General features: G+C 44.7%; 1 protein-coding gene across 1 annotated transcript in view; it reads left to right on the top strand.

The window, feature by feature from the left end:
- The first annotated feature begins 757 nt into the window (after nt 1-757).
- Nucleotides 758-16,427, top strand: part of ST6GALNAC1 (ST6 N-acetylgalactosaminide alpha-2,6-sialyltransferase 1) — a 57,566-nt gene continuing 41,896 nt past the window's right edge. The window contains exons 1-4 of the mRNA XM_018555682.1: nt 758-856; nt 2,496-2,563; nt 9,636-10,059; nt 10,262-10,336. Coding sequence (XP_018411184.1) covers nt 758-856; nt 2,496-2,563; nt 9,636-10,059; nt 10,262-10,336 — 666 coding nt within the window. The remainder of the gene's footprint in view (nt 857-2,495; nt 2,564-9,635; nt 10,060-10,261; nt 10,337-16,427) is intronic.

The raw sequence follows: 16,427 nt of genomic DNA, 5'->3' as shown, positions 1-16,427 counted from the left end.
ACATTTTTCATGCATATCCAATGCTTTTTAAAGAATTATATATTTGTTCAATAAATTTCTATCTTTTATATACCTACGAGACAGTAAGGCCTGGAGCTATGGAAAGCAGAGGAATGAGCGCAAGGCCTGCATGACAAGCCTGGGAAGTGGAACGAGGACAAGAAAGGGTTAAGGAGGGATAGAAGAAAGGGTATAGAAAGGTCACCTACTTGATTGGTGGAGGGGGGTGGTCCAGGAGGGGCTTCAGGAAAGTTAGCCAGAGAGGGGGTGTCCGGAAGGTCAGTTGGGAGTCCTGCAAGAGAGGAAGATTGGCCAGGGCATCGTGGAGGTTGGCCCGGTCGGTTGACCGACTGAACCGGGCTCGCATTAAAGTAAACAAGGAGGTGGGGCGTTTCGTGTCCCGTAATGGGGGTGTGGTTGTGCGCCACTTGGAGTTGGAAGTAGATACTTGGCAGTATTTGAGGAGGGATGGGGTGCATCTGAATGCAGTGGGCACGGACTTGTGGTGCTTGGGTTTACAGGATGGGCTGCAGCGGGCTGTTCGGTTGTGGAGGGGCGCAAATGCGTGAGGTGTCCCGCTTTTGCGCTGTGGCGGTTTGGATCCTTGGAGGCAGTGGTTAGTGGGTACGTATCTGGACGGGGGACCCATCCGTGGTATGGGTGTCCTCCAGTAGTCGGACGGTCAGATTGGGATGACCGGTAAATATGGGACCAACGTGGGTCTGCGGGCAATCTAGTTACGTCCCCGAGGCGGTGTATGGCGGCTGGGGACATTCGGTTACAGAAAGGTGCCCGCAGATACTGGTCCAGTTATGGAGTACAATTGCCTTCAAGGACCCTGAAACCAAACAAGTTGGTACAGGAGTTTGGTGTTAATATTGTTAATATGTTATTTATAATGTTATTTATAAGTGTTTTTAATAAAAGGCTGCTGTGGCCATTTAAATTCCCATCCACCCGCCCCATAGGAGGTGGTATGTGTTTCTGGATATTTGTCACAGCTGGGGGTTGGCGGTTTGGATCCTTGGAGGCAGTGGTTAGTGGGTACGTATCTGGACGGGGGACCCATCCGTGGTATGGGTGTCCTCCAGTAGTCGGAGGGTCAGATTGGGATGACCGGTAAATATGGGACCAACGTGGGTCTGCGGGCAATCTAGTTACGTCCCCGAGGCAGTGTATGGCGGCTGGGGACATTCGGTTACAGAAAGGTGCCCGCAGATACTGGTCCAGTTATGGAGTACAATTGCCTTCAAGGACCCTGAAACCAAATAAGTTGGTACAGGAGTTTGGTGTTAATATTGTTAATATGTTATTTATAATGTTATTTATAAGTGTTTTTAATAAAAGGCTGCTGTGGCCATTTAAATTCCCATGGTTGTGTGGTGTAGTTATTGGGAAGTGGGTAATGTAAAAGGGACCTCTGAGCTACCTAAGTCATGAAGTTTATTGGACTTGTTCTTTCTGGAGCCAGCAAAAAACCCCATCTTTCTCTGTCCCTTTTTTTATTACAATTTAACCAGGGGTTGGCCTCCAGAAAGGAAGGATCTGTGCATCATAAAACATTTTCGCTTGTGAATGGAGAAAGTATAAGTCCCATCAGCCACCGAGGCAGTGGGACTTGTAGTTCTTAATGGAATTCAAGTGTTGTGACATCAACACATGTGCAGGTCCATTCATTCTTGCTCCTGGCAATGTTATTGAATGTCTGTACCTCAGTACAAACATGGACCAAAGGAAGGATCTGCAGGAGCCCGAGCATTGCACCTGCGATCCACTGATCGCCATTTTTTTTACTGGCTCCAATGCAAAAATATAATAAATGCACTTTTATTTTATAAATCTGTGTACATTTATTATTTTTCTCAACTTTTATATAGGGATTGAAGATACTGTGGCAGGCACTGGGGAAACCTAGCATAAGACATTCTATGTTTGGCAACCTTTGATCCGTAGAAAATGATCATGTCGGTGGCCCATGGCACAAGAACATCGCCCCACATACTCAAGATAAACACCTCAGGGCCAAAATCAGGGCAGAGAAGTGACTTCCAGAGGCAGAAAAGCATATATTTATCCACGGGGTGTGGCAGTCACTAGGCTAAGATAGTGCATCCTACTCTGTAGTTCATTTAGTTCTGCATGTTTTCACGATTCGCTGTTTGCAGCCAGCTGGGCTGAGCTGTCCTCCCATCCTGTCTCTGGTGAGAACTGCACTTTTCTCACTAGAACATTTCTTGGCAATCAATCTTTACCTGAATGAGAAGAAAAAACAAGAGCATATTTAATTTCAGGGTGTTTCAAGAGTGCAAATAGGAGAACACTTTGGTGGGAACTACAAAGGCTCAGGGAGTCATACAGAAGAAGTCATTGCAGGAAGATCAACTGGTGGAGGCAATCTCAAGAAACTTCTTTACATCTCAACATGTCCCACTTTCTACTAGACTGCAACAATGAAGTTCTCCAGTTGTAAACTGTATTTCTGTATCTCTCTCCAGGCTGCTCTGCTCCTTTTACTTCTTATCTTTTTACCCAATCCCATATGGGAGCATCTCTACCCCAAGAGGTAAGTCTGCTATGTAGACACTGGGAGTTCTATGAGGGACCTAATTAAATATCATTTCACAACTGGCAATTTGAGAATATGTATTTATTACTGTGGCCAAAAGTGAAATGAATGAAGTGCAGTTACATTGGAATTAGGAAAACAACAAAATCTTGGTTGCTGTGAAGTAACACACTTTAAACAGTCATTGTTTTGCTGTTTTTTTTTTGCAATATTTTATTAGATTACTAATAATATATATCTATATCTCTATATATAGAGATATAGAGATATCGATTGGAAATAACAAAGGAAAACTGTCATTATTACTTTGTAGTAAGCATACCTTCCAACTTTCTGAGATGAGAAAGAGGGACACCTTCCAGCACAATGTTTTTAAGCAATGGACACAACTCTGCCATGCCCCCAGATTTGTGGACCGTGTATATGTATTTGCCAAAAATGATTTTAATTGTTTTCTTTTTCAAAATGACTTTTCCTGTATACTGACCAAAAAGAGGAACTACAGAGGGGGAAAGAGGGACAGAGGGATTTGGTTCCAAATGAGGGACTGTCCCAGCAAATGAAGGACAGCTGGGAGGTATGAGTAAACCTACGCTTACTTAAACCAACCTATCACACACAAAAAGTTCCTGATTTTTTTTCTTTTCCTTGCATGTGATTGGGCATTAAACAGAACCAGAAATGAAAATTAATCCTTACATATGATAGATAACCATCATATTGACTTTTCTTGTTTTGTAAAATGACTAGAATAGTGATCATAAGGCAAACCAGATTGTTTTTCCACAACATAGTAAAGGCTAGCACGCAAATTCATGCATATGCAGTGGGAAGATTATTCCTTACATTTGTGGTCAGTGGGAAGAAAAAGTTCCTTACATTTGTGGTCAGTGGGAAGAAAAAAGTTCCTTAAAAACCATTTCATTGGTAGTCAGTAAGAAAAAAGCTCTCTGCATTGGTGATCAGTGGAAAAAAGAAAGCCCCTTTACATTGGTGGTCAGTGAGAAAAAAGCTCCTTACATTGGTGGTCAGTGAGAAAAAAGCTCCTTACATTCGAGGTCAGTGAGAAAAAAGCTCTCTACATTGGTGGTCAGTGGGAAAAAGAAAGCCCCTTTACATTGGTGGTCAGTGAGAGAAAAGCTCCTTACATTGGTGGTCAGTGATAAAAAAGCTCTCTATATTGGTGGTCAGTGTGAAAAAGAAAGCCCCTTTACATTGGTGGTCAGTGAGAAAAAGAACGTGTTCTGCATTCTAACCACTAACCTTCAATATAAGGAGCCTTTTTTTCTCATTAAAGATGTAAGGGACATTCTTCTCCCTAGATACAACCAATCTAAGAAGTAATCTTCTGGAGACCACTAATGTGAGAAGTATTCTTTCTCCCAGTGACCTTACATTGGTGGTCACTAGGAGGAGGCATTCTCTTCTTAAGGGAAAAAGAATACCCCTTACATTTGTGGCAATAGGGAATGACCCTAACATTCAAAGTCACCAGATAGAATGCCTTGTAAATTTGTAGTCAGTTGGAGAAAGAGTGCCCCTAACACTGATAGTGAGTGGAAAGCATTTCTTCCGGAGACTCTGGCTAATCAGTGTTGCCTACCTGGTCTTCAATCTGGCTGCCGGCGGGTTTTCTCTGGCTCCACTATTAGGCTGACGGGGCTGCATTACTACCCCTGTAAGCTAGGAACCAGAGCGGAAAAATGATGCTGGGGGAGGATGGGGCTGCCAGTAGGAGATGTGGCTGTACTCTCTTCTCCCCCATCTCCTCCCTCTGGTCACATGTGTCTCTCATACAGTCTACTTTGCTGTCTTAGATGGTGCTGCATCATCTGTTTTCACCTTGCTGAATCCCCACATTCTCCTATTCTCTTAACTTTGCAAGGAAGGGTAGCAGCATTATCATGTAAGTAATGTTTAATTTAGGTACAACTGTTATCATGTGTGTCAAACCCGTTTCCCGCCTGAGTGTATACTGAGGAGAAAAAAGCGTTCAGCGCCTCGGCCCTCTCCTTGTCTCCTTTCTTTTTTTTTAGTTTTGGATAGAGTAAAGTCAGATGGAAAAAAGTGCAACTGATTCCTCCATCTACGCTAAACTGTGTGGATGGAGGAATCTCCCACTGGGTCAAGCTTCAGTATCTTGCAAGACAGCCCCACTGGCTCCCAAAATACCTGAACAATGCCTGCATCCAATCAGATTGTACAGGTGTTTTGACAGCCAACGGGGCATAGCTGCAGTGCTATTGACTTCAGTGCAAAGCCACGCCCCCTCCCGCCCCCGAACACAGGGAACCGGCCGGGTTGGGATACAGTACTGTTCCAGAGGCTGACCGCTCTGTAACGCACTGTTTTATGGTGTGAACCGGCCCCGAATGAAGAAAAAGCTGTCAGCTTCAGACGTGCACGTCCCTGCTGCAAAGGTTAAGCACTTGTTTTTGTCTAGGTTCTAAAAAGTGGCTTTTGACTTCATCGGATTGCTGACATTATAGTGAATCAGGTTCAACTGACAACAATTAGAAGCAAAAACTGGCCAAAATAAAGGTGACCACACACCTTGCGATAATTGTACGGTAACCTCGGGAAATCCCGCGATCGTACGATTATCGTAAGGTGTGTGGAAGCCGTGTGACCTCTACTACTGTAAGGTTGCACGACTTTTATCTTACGACATGTTCGAAAACCCGTCGAGAATGGTACGATTTTTGGCAGGTGTGTAGCATGTTCGTAAGATAAAAGCCGGACGGGCCGGTGTGCGCAAGCGCACACTGCCCGTTCGGCATTGAGGTCATCGGAAGCCCACCCCTCAGCGGGGCGGGCTTGCGATCATCGCAAGTGCGATCTGCTTGTCCAAGATAGGCAGATCGTATGTGTTTTTAATTACCTTACAACCATGGCAAGACAAAAGTCTTGCCATGGTTGTAAGGTGTGTGCCCAGCCTAAAGATGTGAAAACTCATTTCACCTTTTAGTGAATTAGGACAAATACCTGCATGTGCGTGTATACGTGGTGATTGAGCGGTTGCTCCTGGTGTCCCAATAGCGGCAGACATACAGTAGATGACGTATATATGGATCTTGCCAAATTTTTAAACTGACTATAAATACGCCCAGAGTTCAATCACGCTAGGCAAATACTTGCTATCTGAACTGTACAGCAAATAGATGCTTGAATATGTTTGACTTTTGTCTTGTTTGGCTATTTACAATGTTATCTGTTCCAAAGATTGTCTGCGCAGATAAGATAACAGACAATGAATGAAATGCTGTCTGTAGCAAGTCATACAGTGCAAGAATAGTGCAACATGGCTTTGTGGCTCAAAAGTATCATAGAAAAACTGGGAATTTAAAAAAACTTACCCTTGCAATGGAGCTACCAACGCAATGCAAGGGTTAACGGCTCATTTTAAGTAGTAAAAGTTATACTCACCCGACTCCTCAGAGCCAGCAGCACTCCCTCCAGCCTCTCTACTCCATCACTGCAGCAATGGTGTGTCCCTCAGCATCCTCACATCCTATACACTGTATTGGACGTGATGACTCAGAGGACCTTAGGCCGCTGCAGCGGAGGGGGAGAGACGCCATATGAACTGGTTTCAGAGCCGGCCATCTCCAATGATCAGGTGAGTATAACATTTTTTTTTACCATAGGCAAAAATGAGCAGTTAACCCATGCAGTGCGGGGGTAGCCGCTGCAGCGGAAGTGATTAAATCATGGGCACTTCCAGTTTCAGTGAAAGTGTGCTGATTTCCTTTCTATCCAGCCGCTGACACCTGCTGCGCCTGCTGTCCCGGGCCGTCAGGGACCAGAATAGTCAGCGGAGGAGACATTCACTCTGAAGTTGCATACAAGTGATCGGCGGTTCTACATGTTAAAGCCAATAGTCTGCTGCAAAGCCAGGATCACGGCTGCTGTATAACCACTTCAGGGGCCACACCACTTACAGTATATATTATGTGTATTGTATCATATTCTGTTTATATACCGTACCTTTTTATGTGGTGTTTCTGATATTTTGTCAGCCTTGTGTGTTTAGTTTTAGTGCTGTAATAACTCATTGCTCAAACGTCATTCTAAATCAAATCACTTTAAACTCGGTATTATGCAGGTGGAACTGGGAGTTACAACTTAAGCTGAGAAAGCTAAATAGTGATCTTCAGAATTGATGATTCCAACCACCCGAGAAAGATGTGGGCATATTAATCTTCAAGACATAAGTCATGGGAGAGGACAGTACCATGGGTACCTGTATGCAGGTCTTGTAGTGAGGAAATCAGTATTGTACGGTCATTTCATGGATTGCATATTAGAGTGAAAGTCTAACTACAAAAAATGTTTTGCCACTTTAGTCATAAGCTGTCGGCATCCACCCAAAGTTCAAATGTCAGTTTTGGAAGAGTCGTGTAATCCTCTAGTTGGCCTTTAAACTGCTAATCTGACAGATCTACAGGACAGCCCAATGGCCAACTGAAGGAGCTCACACAGCAGGCTGACAACACTGCTGCTAATTGAGGTAGTGGCATAGAGTTGTCCGCCAAAGGGTTCGTTCACACCATAGTCAGTGCGTTTCGGTCAGAAATCGGACCGGAACGCACTGCCCGCATTGCGGTTGGCTCGAATTTTTTGCTGGGCAGGAGGGGGCGTGGCGGGCCATTGAAGTGAATGGCACCGTAGCCACGCCCTGCGGCCGAAATGTGATCGCCCGTACGGGAATCGCAAGACACATTGTGCCTGCAGTGCGTTCTGAGCGGTGCGTTCAAAATAGTGCTTGCAGCTTGCTTAGGAAAACTGTATACAGTGAGGCATGATGCCAAACATACCAAAACATAAATTTAGGGTATATTTAATGCTCATTAGTATCATAGATTCACTTTCAGGAAATGGCAATGCCTGCTGCAGGTACATTTTATTTGTGATTTGTGTCACATAAATTTTAGATCTGATCTCATATATAAAGAAGGGTTCTAATAGAAAGTTGAAAGGAAAATTCTAATAGTGTTGAGTCAGTTATTGTTAAACTATGGGGTAAGTGTTTTTCCCCACAGTTCTCTTTAGGGTCATGGACATATACTAACCTCCTCCCGTGACCCAAAGCTCAGTAGATCGCGGGAATACTGAGAGCACCGCAGCAGCGATGGATCCCGAAAATACTGTCGAGATCCACCCAGCTGCGAGTGACAACTGGCTCTGCCTATCTAGCTGTGCCCGCCTCGTCCCCTGTCCGTTCCTCTAGTCAGCGCCGGAGGATCAGAGAGGGGAGGGGGGGAATCCCTGACAGTCACCGCTCACTGCAGGGATATGATCGGAAAGTGAGTGAGCGACGGTATGTATTCGCTCATTTCCCGATCAATAGAGCCGACGTGTGACAGCTTCTTTGTCACAGGTTGACTCTAACTATAAGGATGAGTGGAAATTATTTATTTAGCAAACTAGCATTGCACCCGCCCTCTGCTGCAGTTCTCCATCAGGTCCACTACTGATTGACAGCAGCAGGGGGCGGGTACCGTACAATGCTAGTTTGCTATTGGCTATTGGAAATTAAAATAGACAATAGGAATCGAGCAATGCATTCCTATGGCCAAAAATGTGTTTTTTTTTCTATTCTGACACGGCTCAGTATCAGAATAAGAAAAAAAAAGAAAAAGCAGTGTTTCTCTCCTTGGCGGCCAAGAGCGGGAGACTGCCGGAGCACCCGGGAGAGTTAGGCTTTTTTCTTCTTTTTTTTGACGGCAGCAGAACCGCCGGCCAATAGAAAACTGTTTTTGCTAGCTCTGCACAATCGTTTTCTATTTTTATTTTTCTACTTTTTAAACTGTTTTTCTGTTCTGCTCGGTCCCACGAGCAGAACAGCCGAGCCGAATGCTGAAATCAGCCGTACCAGCCTGAAGTGAATAGCCGAACAGCGTTCCGCTCACTTCACTTCAGGTCGGTCTTTCACTTGGCTGCCTACGGCAGCTTTGTGAATAGACCCCATAATAATTTCAATAATAAATACAGGATTCACCCATGACAAGGGATTCCCAGAGCAGGGGAAGGCAACCTTACATTTGCAGTCCCGACGACCAGCTTTCTAAATGGAGTACACTCAGCTGTAAAGCTCTATGTGTCCTGGGAGGATAGGACATGTTGGAAAGGGGTCAGGATGGAGAGGTCATGGGGTGGATGGAGAGGGTGTCATGATAGAGAGTGGTGGGAGACCAGGTAACATCCATATGCTGATTTTCCCCATGTGTTGAGTAGGAACCTGGAAGTGCTTAGCTCTGGTCGGGTGACAACCCAATATTTTCTTTCACTTTCCATTTCAGTGATAATGAACACCAGGACAAATAAAGAGGGAGAATCTCTAATGGGGACAAAGAGCAATAAAAACCTGATGGTGTTCTAATCCATCTCTACTCTACTCAGTTGCACTATATAAATTATCCAAATCAGCTGTGTTGTCCTAGATTGTTCACTTCTCCTGCCTTCTCCAAACTCGTCACCCTTTTGTGAATAGATCCCTTGATGTTTGGGCTTTTAAATGCATTTTTAAAAAAGTCAATTTTAGTATGTGTGCGCAAAAAACAAAATACGGCAGCGATCCACTGCCAGTCATAGCCAGTCATTAATCCGGTAGCTAGGACCGCTGACGCCCTAGCAACCAATGGCGTCAGGTGTCCACCTGCTCTGCAGTCACTGGTTGCTAGGTCCACCAGCGGTCCTAGCAACCAGTGACGTCAGATGTGTTCCTCAGCATTACAGGAGGGCGGAAGAGTATCTTATTCCTTCCTTTCCTGCAACCTGCTGTACCTCCCAGGTCCCGCCTCTGGTTTACAAATTAAATAGTAAACTAAGGAATGTGGGGACAATAATACAAGGGTAATTCTAAAGGGGACAAACAATGTAAAGGGGCACTCTATTGGGGGCAATATCAAAACCGTATACTTTACTGCCTAAAGTGATAAACTTAATATTGAGCAGAATTAAAGTTCAGCATATTGGTTCGGCCCCCACAGCAGTCCCAGTTTCCCATGTGGCCCCTTGAGAAAAGGAATTGCCCCCCCTTGTTGTAACCACTTTTTTTTTTTTTCAGTGTAACATCAAAGAAGGAAAGCTCTTTACCTTCATTTGCGGTGGCCTATAAATTTGAAGATTATGGAGAATCAGAAGAAGCGTCTCCGAAAAGCAACACTGAAACACATTTATTCCAGAAAACCAAAACAATGTTTTCTATTCTTCCTACAACCAACACTGATCCACCAATAAAAATCATAGCCACAAAGACATTCACAGGCGAGAGAAAGACAAATCTCCCAACGACAGATAAAAACATCTTAGCAAGTCAAGAGCTGCCACTTCCAACTCAGCCTGCAAGGACCACCAGCAGATGGAAAGTCAAGTCCATGACTCTTAACAAACATGTTATAGTCATGCCACTTCAGGCAAAAAGTTTTACTGCTGAGCCCGAGTGGAAGATCGAGGAAGATTATATTCTGGATACGTCTGCCTCCAAGACCGTGAGTGCTGGTTACATAGCTGGATCATAGCTGTATCATGTGCCTTCCTCCAATTAAAGCTGAACTCCAGGATTTTAAAAAATGAACCCTTGCATTAGAGCTACCCCCACACTGCAATGGTTAAGTTCTCGCAGCCTCTTCTCCCCTGGGCTCCGGCGGCCTAAGGTCCCATGATGTCATCACGCCTTATGCATTCCATTAGAAGTGCGGACATCGTGGGACATACCAAAGTGGAGGGGGAGAGGTGGGCGTGCACTGCTGCAGGAACGTGGAGCAGGTGAGTATATCTTCTTTATTTTTGTCCCTAGACCAAAACAAGAACTCCATGATTTTGGAAAATTAACCCTTGCAGTGGGACTACGCCCTCACTGCAAGGGTTACATTTTCAAAATCCAGTTCATCTCTAAAAAGAAAATTCCGCTTTTTGCAAAAAATGTATAAATGCTAATTTCTTCATAAAAGAACAAAAATGTGCATGTATTATTTCTTTTATGTATAAGAGTGAAGCATTGCAAAAAGGGAAACAAGCCTGTGGGGAGAAGAGTTCCACAATTTAGGTAAGTGGAGAGACGGGTTTGGGGTTTGGGATCTGGCCAAGCATTCATGAAGGATGGTCATGGCAGGAGACCTGATTTTACTCTGCTGCAGTTAAATAGCACTGCTGCTTAGACTGTAGTGATCACAATCCATGCGAGGATTGAGGTACGTACACTGCTTGCATATAAAAACGAATAGATTTATTTATATGGTCATAAATACAGAACTCCATTAAAGCGTATCCAAACCCAAAAAGTAAAAATATAATATATTGCAGCGTACCGATCCTTAGATGTGGTGGTTGCATTAGTTTTCCTTTATTTTCACCTGGTGAACCAGCCAGTAGGTTTATTTTTCAACTTCCTTTAACAGGACAAGCTGTCCAGCAAGCGTGGCAACTACAGGGTTGAGATAAACCATTTAACACTGACAGGGGTGAATACAATGGTCGGCTCTTATTCTCTTTTTATAGAAGCAGGGGGGTGAGACATCTATTGTCTGCCACATACAATGCTGTTTTAACACCTCTCTCTGGGCAGGTTAATAACACCTCCTAGACTCCAATTATGCAAATGCAATCAACACCTGGTTGTGACTAACAGATTATGTGGATTGGATCAACATTCACCATATTTATTTCCAGATATTTAGTCATTCTGAATTGAGAAAGCTGGTTGGATGACCAGTGAAACGTCTTCAAGAAAAATACAGCAAATCCAGTTGCCTTCACTTATTTTTTACAGATATATCTAAAGACGATTGTATGATCAGATTGTAATATGTGTGGCCAGCTACATAAATGATACTGACACTTTCATCACTGGATAAACAAAGGTTAATGTATACCAGTGATAGGCGACCCCATCACGCCAGCTGTTGTGGAAGTCCAAGGCATTGCAAGGTTCTGACAGCCACAGGCATGACTCCCAGAGACAAAGGCATAATGGGATTTGTAGATTCAGAGCAGCAGGAGTGCCAAAGTTGCCTACCCCTGGTGTATACATTCCGTTGTCAGAATGAGGTCATTGTTTGTCATAGAAGGGCAGACAGTTGTTCCATGATGTAAAACTGAGATTCCACTTGACAGCATGTTTTTTTGTTTCTAGTGCCTGGAAATGAGGCTCCATGTAGCTGTCAACAAGAGCCTGTAACATCATTGAAGCTTGCTTAGTTTTGTCACAGTTACACTTGAATGCTTAAAGTGACATTAAACCCTCAGATTTTTTAACATAAACCAATACTGTAATCCATGGTTGTTTCCCTTCTCTTTGCTTAGAATACAGATACAGATTTAAAAGGAAGAGCAGCAAAGAGAAGGGAAACAACCATGGATTAAAGTAAGGCACACATTACAGTATTGTTTTATGTTAAAAAATCTGAGGGTTTAATGTCACTTTAAATATAACTGTTAGGCAGTCATCTTTGTTATCCTCCATGTGATTAGATCTTAGCCAATAGTGTAAGTGTCTAGATCCCTGGTGCCAACACATTGTCCAAGTACCACATGTTGCCCACCGGCACTCTGTGTGTGGCCTACCACCTTTTGGCCCATGAAACCCAAAGACAGAGTTCCAGATGTGCTAGCTGCATGTTGGAGTGCGGTACAGAGGTGCCCAGTATTTACTTAACTTGTAAAAATCACCTCAGTTTAGCCAATCAGGAGTGGAGGACCTCTTCAACCAACAGGACTGCAGTAGTCTCACAATGGCTCCACCTTCTTTCTCAACCTCAGTAGAGCACGGAAAATCACCCAGGGTGACTGATGGCTTGGTGGGGGCACTTTGACAGATAGGGGGACACTGTAAATGGAGAGAGGCACTATGACTGACTGATGGTGGAGGTGCTATGGCTGATGGAGGAAGGTGCCATTGCTAATCGGAGTAATTGCATAAGCAAGCTCAATGTCATTCAAAATTTTAATGATCATAAACCTATGAGAATGTTGTCGTTGTGCTAATTCTGTCTGCCCAAACCCCACTTGATCTTAATGTAAAATTAATGTTTTACATAAACAGATTATATTTTCCTTGGTTCTTTTGACATGTTGGGGGCTCCACTTGAGGCCCCATATAGTTATTAAGTTTACCACCACTGGTGTAGGTTGTAAACATTTGGCAATATACATGTATGGAAATATCTGGTAAAGATCAGCTTGTGACGTCAGCTGTCTCAAAATGAACCAGACAAGATATAGAACATCTTTTACTGGTACTCTATCCAGTGAGCATATACAGTATAATAGACCACATAAATATATAAAAGAAACAGAATTTTATTAAAACAAAAATTAAAACTACAGTATATGTTTGAAGGCTAACTTGTTAGCCTGGATTTGTGGGAGGAGTCTGCATCCCCACAGCTCTTTTAAGTTGACCACGCAGGCTACCTGGGAGGTGAGGTGTTCAGTGTAACCCTCCCGCCCTTCCCCCTCTTTATACGCAAATTACACAATCAGAGTATGCCCCCCTTATTGGCATCACTGTCCACCCGGACCATGGCACACCTCAGGTCAGTATGTTATTATCGTTCCATTTGCAGGTAAGCAGACTCCGAAGACACACACACACACACACACATATATATATATATATGTATATATATATATAACAATCTGCATTGACTTGACCTCTCAGGCTTAAAACCTGTCCAGTATTCCTTCCCCGAATGTCATCTGAGGTGATTATCTACAAGTACTATGGAAGATACATATACCGTGGCTTTTTCCCTTCAAGGTCTCTTAGGGGAGAAGGGGAGGCCATAGACTCTTCAGATTTCATGGGTCAAGGCCCCTTTCTTCAGGAGATGACATAAACCATCATAACTAGTTCAATACAGTCAAAGACAATATACATTACATATAACATTATTGGTAAAGAATACACAAAACATTGTTACCTATTGCTGGAAAAAAAACTGTATATACTCCACTGCAGAGAGCCCACAAGGAGTGTCAGAGCAACGGGCCTCAGGGGACCAAAAGAAAGAGCAATCTGCAATTCTCAAACTTCCGAACCTAAAAGGAAACATGCGCATGTATTATTTGTTTGCATTGTGGCCAGTAAAGCATTGCAATTTTGATCAGTAGATCGCAGGTGTAATGCCATGGCTCCGGTAGATTCTTCCTTCCTTCCATGTCTGTACCTCGGTACAAACATTCAGTAACATAGACGGGAGGAAGCAGGCCCGGATTCCCCACAAGACCACCGATGCCAGGCCTCGGGGGTGCAGGGCGCCGAAGGGCCGCAGCGGCGTGGAGTCCCCCGACGCCCGGAACATACAGTTCCGGTCGCCTGTTGGGGGGAGGGGGCGCATTGCCGAACCTGGCCTTGGGGCGGCAGGGAGAGCAAGGCCGGCCCTGGGAGGAAGAATGAATGGAAAATTTCTGTTCTGAAAAAGGTTTGCTTTTTCCCAGAGATAGGCTTTAATAATCCACTTGGTAAAATGTATATTTAGTGCCACTAGAGGGCAGTCTATTACAGCTTATTCACAGATCCATAGAGTCCTGCAAAACTTACAAACATAAACAAATTATCAAATGCTATGTCTCCATGTCTGTTTATAACCTCCATGCTGCACAGAGTGTGTGTGAACATCTGTAAATAATAACATAATACTTAATTATGATAAACACATTATCACACTGGTATATATATACTTATGCCGGTATATATGCATACCTTGCTCAAGCCTTAGCCCCCCATCAACATCTGTAGTGTAACTGCACGATTTTGTGCGGTTAATACATGCTATTGCACAGGGCACCTAGTGTGCATTAGGTACACTGCGGGGCCTTTTATTTGAATGGCCAACACACCTCCCATCATTGGTGCACTGTAATGCACAGTACCGTAACACCTTGCATTGCGGTGTAGTGGAGAAAAAGTAGTGCGTGCTTATGGTACCACTTGTTGCACTGTGTAGCACACGGTGGCCGGTAGTTGCATTGGGGTGCCATCAGGGCCGGATTTACTCTCTCTGCTGCCCCAAGCCAGGTTCCTCAGTGTGCAGGATGCATACAAGTGATCTCGGAGCCATTGCCGAGATTACTTGTTGAAAACAAGCGCCGGCTTCCCCGCTGTACATTTAGCCCCGCTTGCACAAAGCAGGGCTAAATGTAGAAAACAACTACCCGCCCGGCGCCGGAACTGCATGTCCTGGGCATCGGGAGATAGGAATTCCACACCCCTGCCGCCCCTCTACTCCCTGCTGCCCCGAGGCTGGGCCTTGGTTGGGCTTGTGGGAAATCCGGCCCTGGGTGCCATTCAAACGAATGGCTTTGTAACAGGGGCGTAACTAGAAATCACAGGGCCCCATAGTAAAAGTTTGTATGGGGCCCCGTGATTGCTAGTTATGCCACTTGCAGAGCCCTCCATAGACTCTCTATAGTGGGCTCTGCAAGGTCTCAGTTGCGCTGCACGCCTCTTACCTGTCACCTCTGTGGTCGCCGCCGCGCCCCTGCCGCCTCTTCCGTTCCCGGGCTCCGCCTCCTTCTATCGACGGGCCCCGCCTCCTCTTACATCACTGGCCCCACCTGCTCTTAGATCGCTGGCCAGTGTTGTGAGAGGAGGCGGGGTTGCTGTTAGGCGGGCCCCACCTCCTTCTTTACTGCATCTGCTGGCTGTCACTGACACAGCTCCGCAGCGGCTGTGAGGGGGAATGTTCTCCTTCACAGCTGCTGCTCAGCTATGTCAGTGACAGCCAGCACGCGAGACGCCATAGCTACCCAGGCGACCCACACGGCATCAGAGGGATGCCTGGCCGGGCCCCCCTGTGCACGGTCCCCATAGCGGCCGCCTGGGTCGCTATGACGATTGTTGCGCCACTGCTTTGTAATGCACGTAGTGTGCTGTAATGCATGCTGTTGTGCAATAGCACACGTTAATCACATGGAATTGCACGATTAATACTACCCCCCGATGTGAACGATGTTCATGCAGTTACAGATATCTAAGAACAAACAGAGTGCTCAATAATAATAGTTTAAATGTGACCTAATAAATTATGTTTGATTGCTGCATACCTTGCTTAGGTCACAAGGTATGTAATAGGAATTAAGGAATAAATTGGTAACAAGTTGCACAAATAAATGTTGGTTATAATGTAGCCTTGGGGCCCATTAAAACTAGTCCGCTGGGTTTTAGCGGGCAGGCTATTGCGTTGTGGCAGCTTTAGCAGTGTGCATTGTATCGCACACTGCCCAAGCTGTCACTGTTTACTTTTTAAAAAAACTTTATTGGTAGTGTACAATGTGTACACTCCATTCTGGTCCCTGCACAGCACCATGGTGAACTGCGCTGCTGTGCAGTGACCTGCATTGGCATCCAGTGTGCCGAGATAAAATGCAGCAACAGCATATCTGCATTCTTCCGCAGTGCACCGCCTATCACACCTGTATTGTGATGTGAACAGGGCTATTATTATATTATCTATACAGCTTTGACCTGCATTGGAAGACACCTATGTTTGAGGAGGGGGTGTATGGATGGTTATTGGTGTGTCATCACGTTCACGCCGCTTGTGCAGATTATGTCATTGTACTTAGTGGACAGGATCTATGGGCATGATTTTGTTACATTAGGGAACGGGCCTGAATTGGGGTGTTGATGTGGCCGGACGAGTGGTGGGGGATTCAAAGGGGAGACAGAACTGTCATAGTTGAGTCCCACAAGGGGAGATCTTTGATACTAGGAAGGAGGAGGTATGCTTCTAATGGACTGTATGCAGTCATCTCTTCTATTAGGCTACATTCATTACATCATTTATTGAACTATCTGTTACCTGTTTATTCCTAGATTTTGATGATATATGTCAGAATAAAATATATATATATA

This window comes from Nanorana parkeri, unplaced genomic scaffold (assembly GCF_000935625.1).
Source record: "Nanorana parkeri isolate BGI_ZX_2015 unplaced genomic scaffold, ASM93562v1 scaffold209, whole genome shotgun sequence".
NCBI lineage: Eukaryota > Metazoa > Chordata > Amphibia > Anura > Dicroglossidae > Nanorana > Nanorana parkeri.
This window is presented reverse-complemented; position numbering and strand designations above follow the sequence as displayed.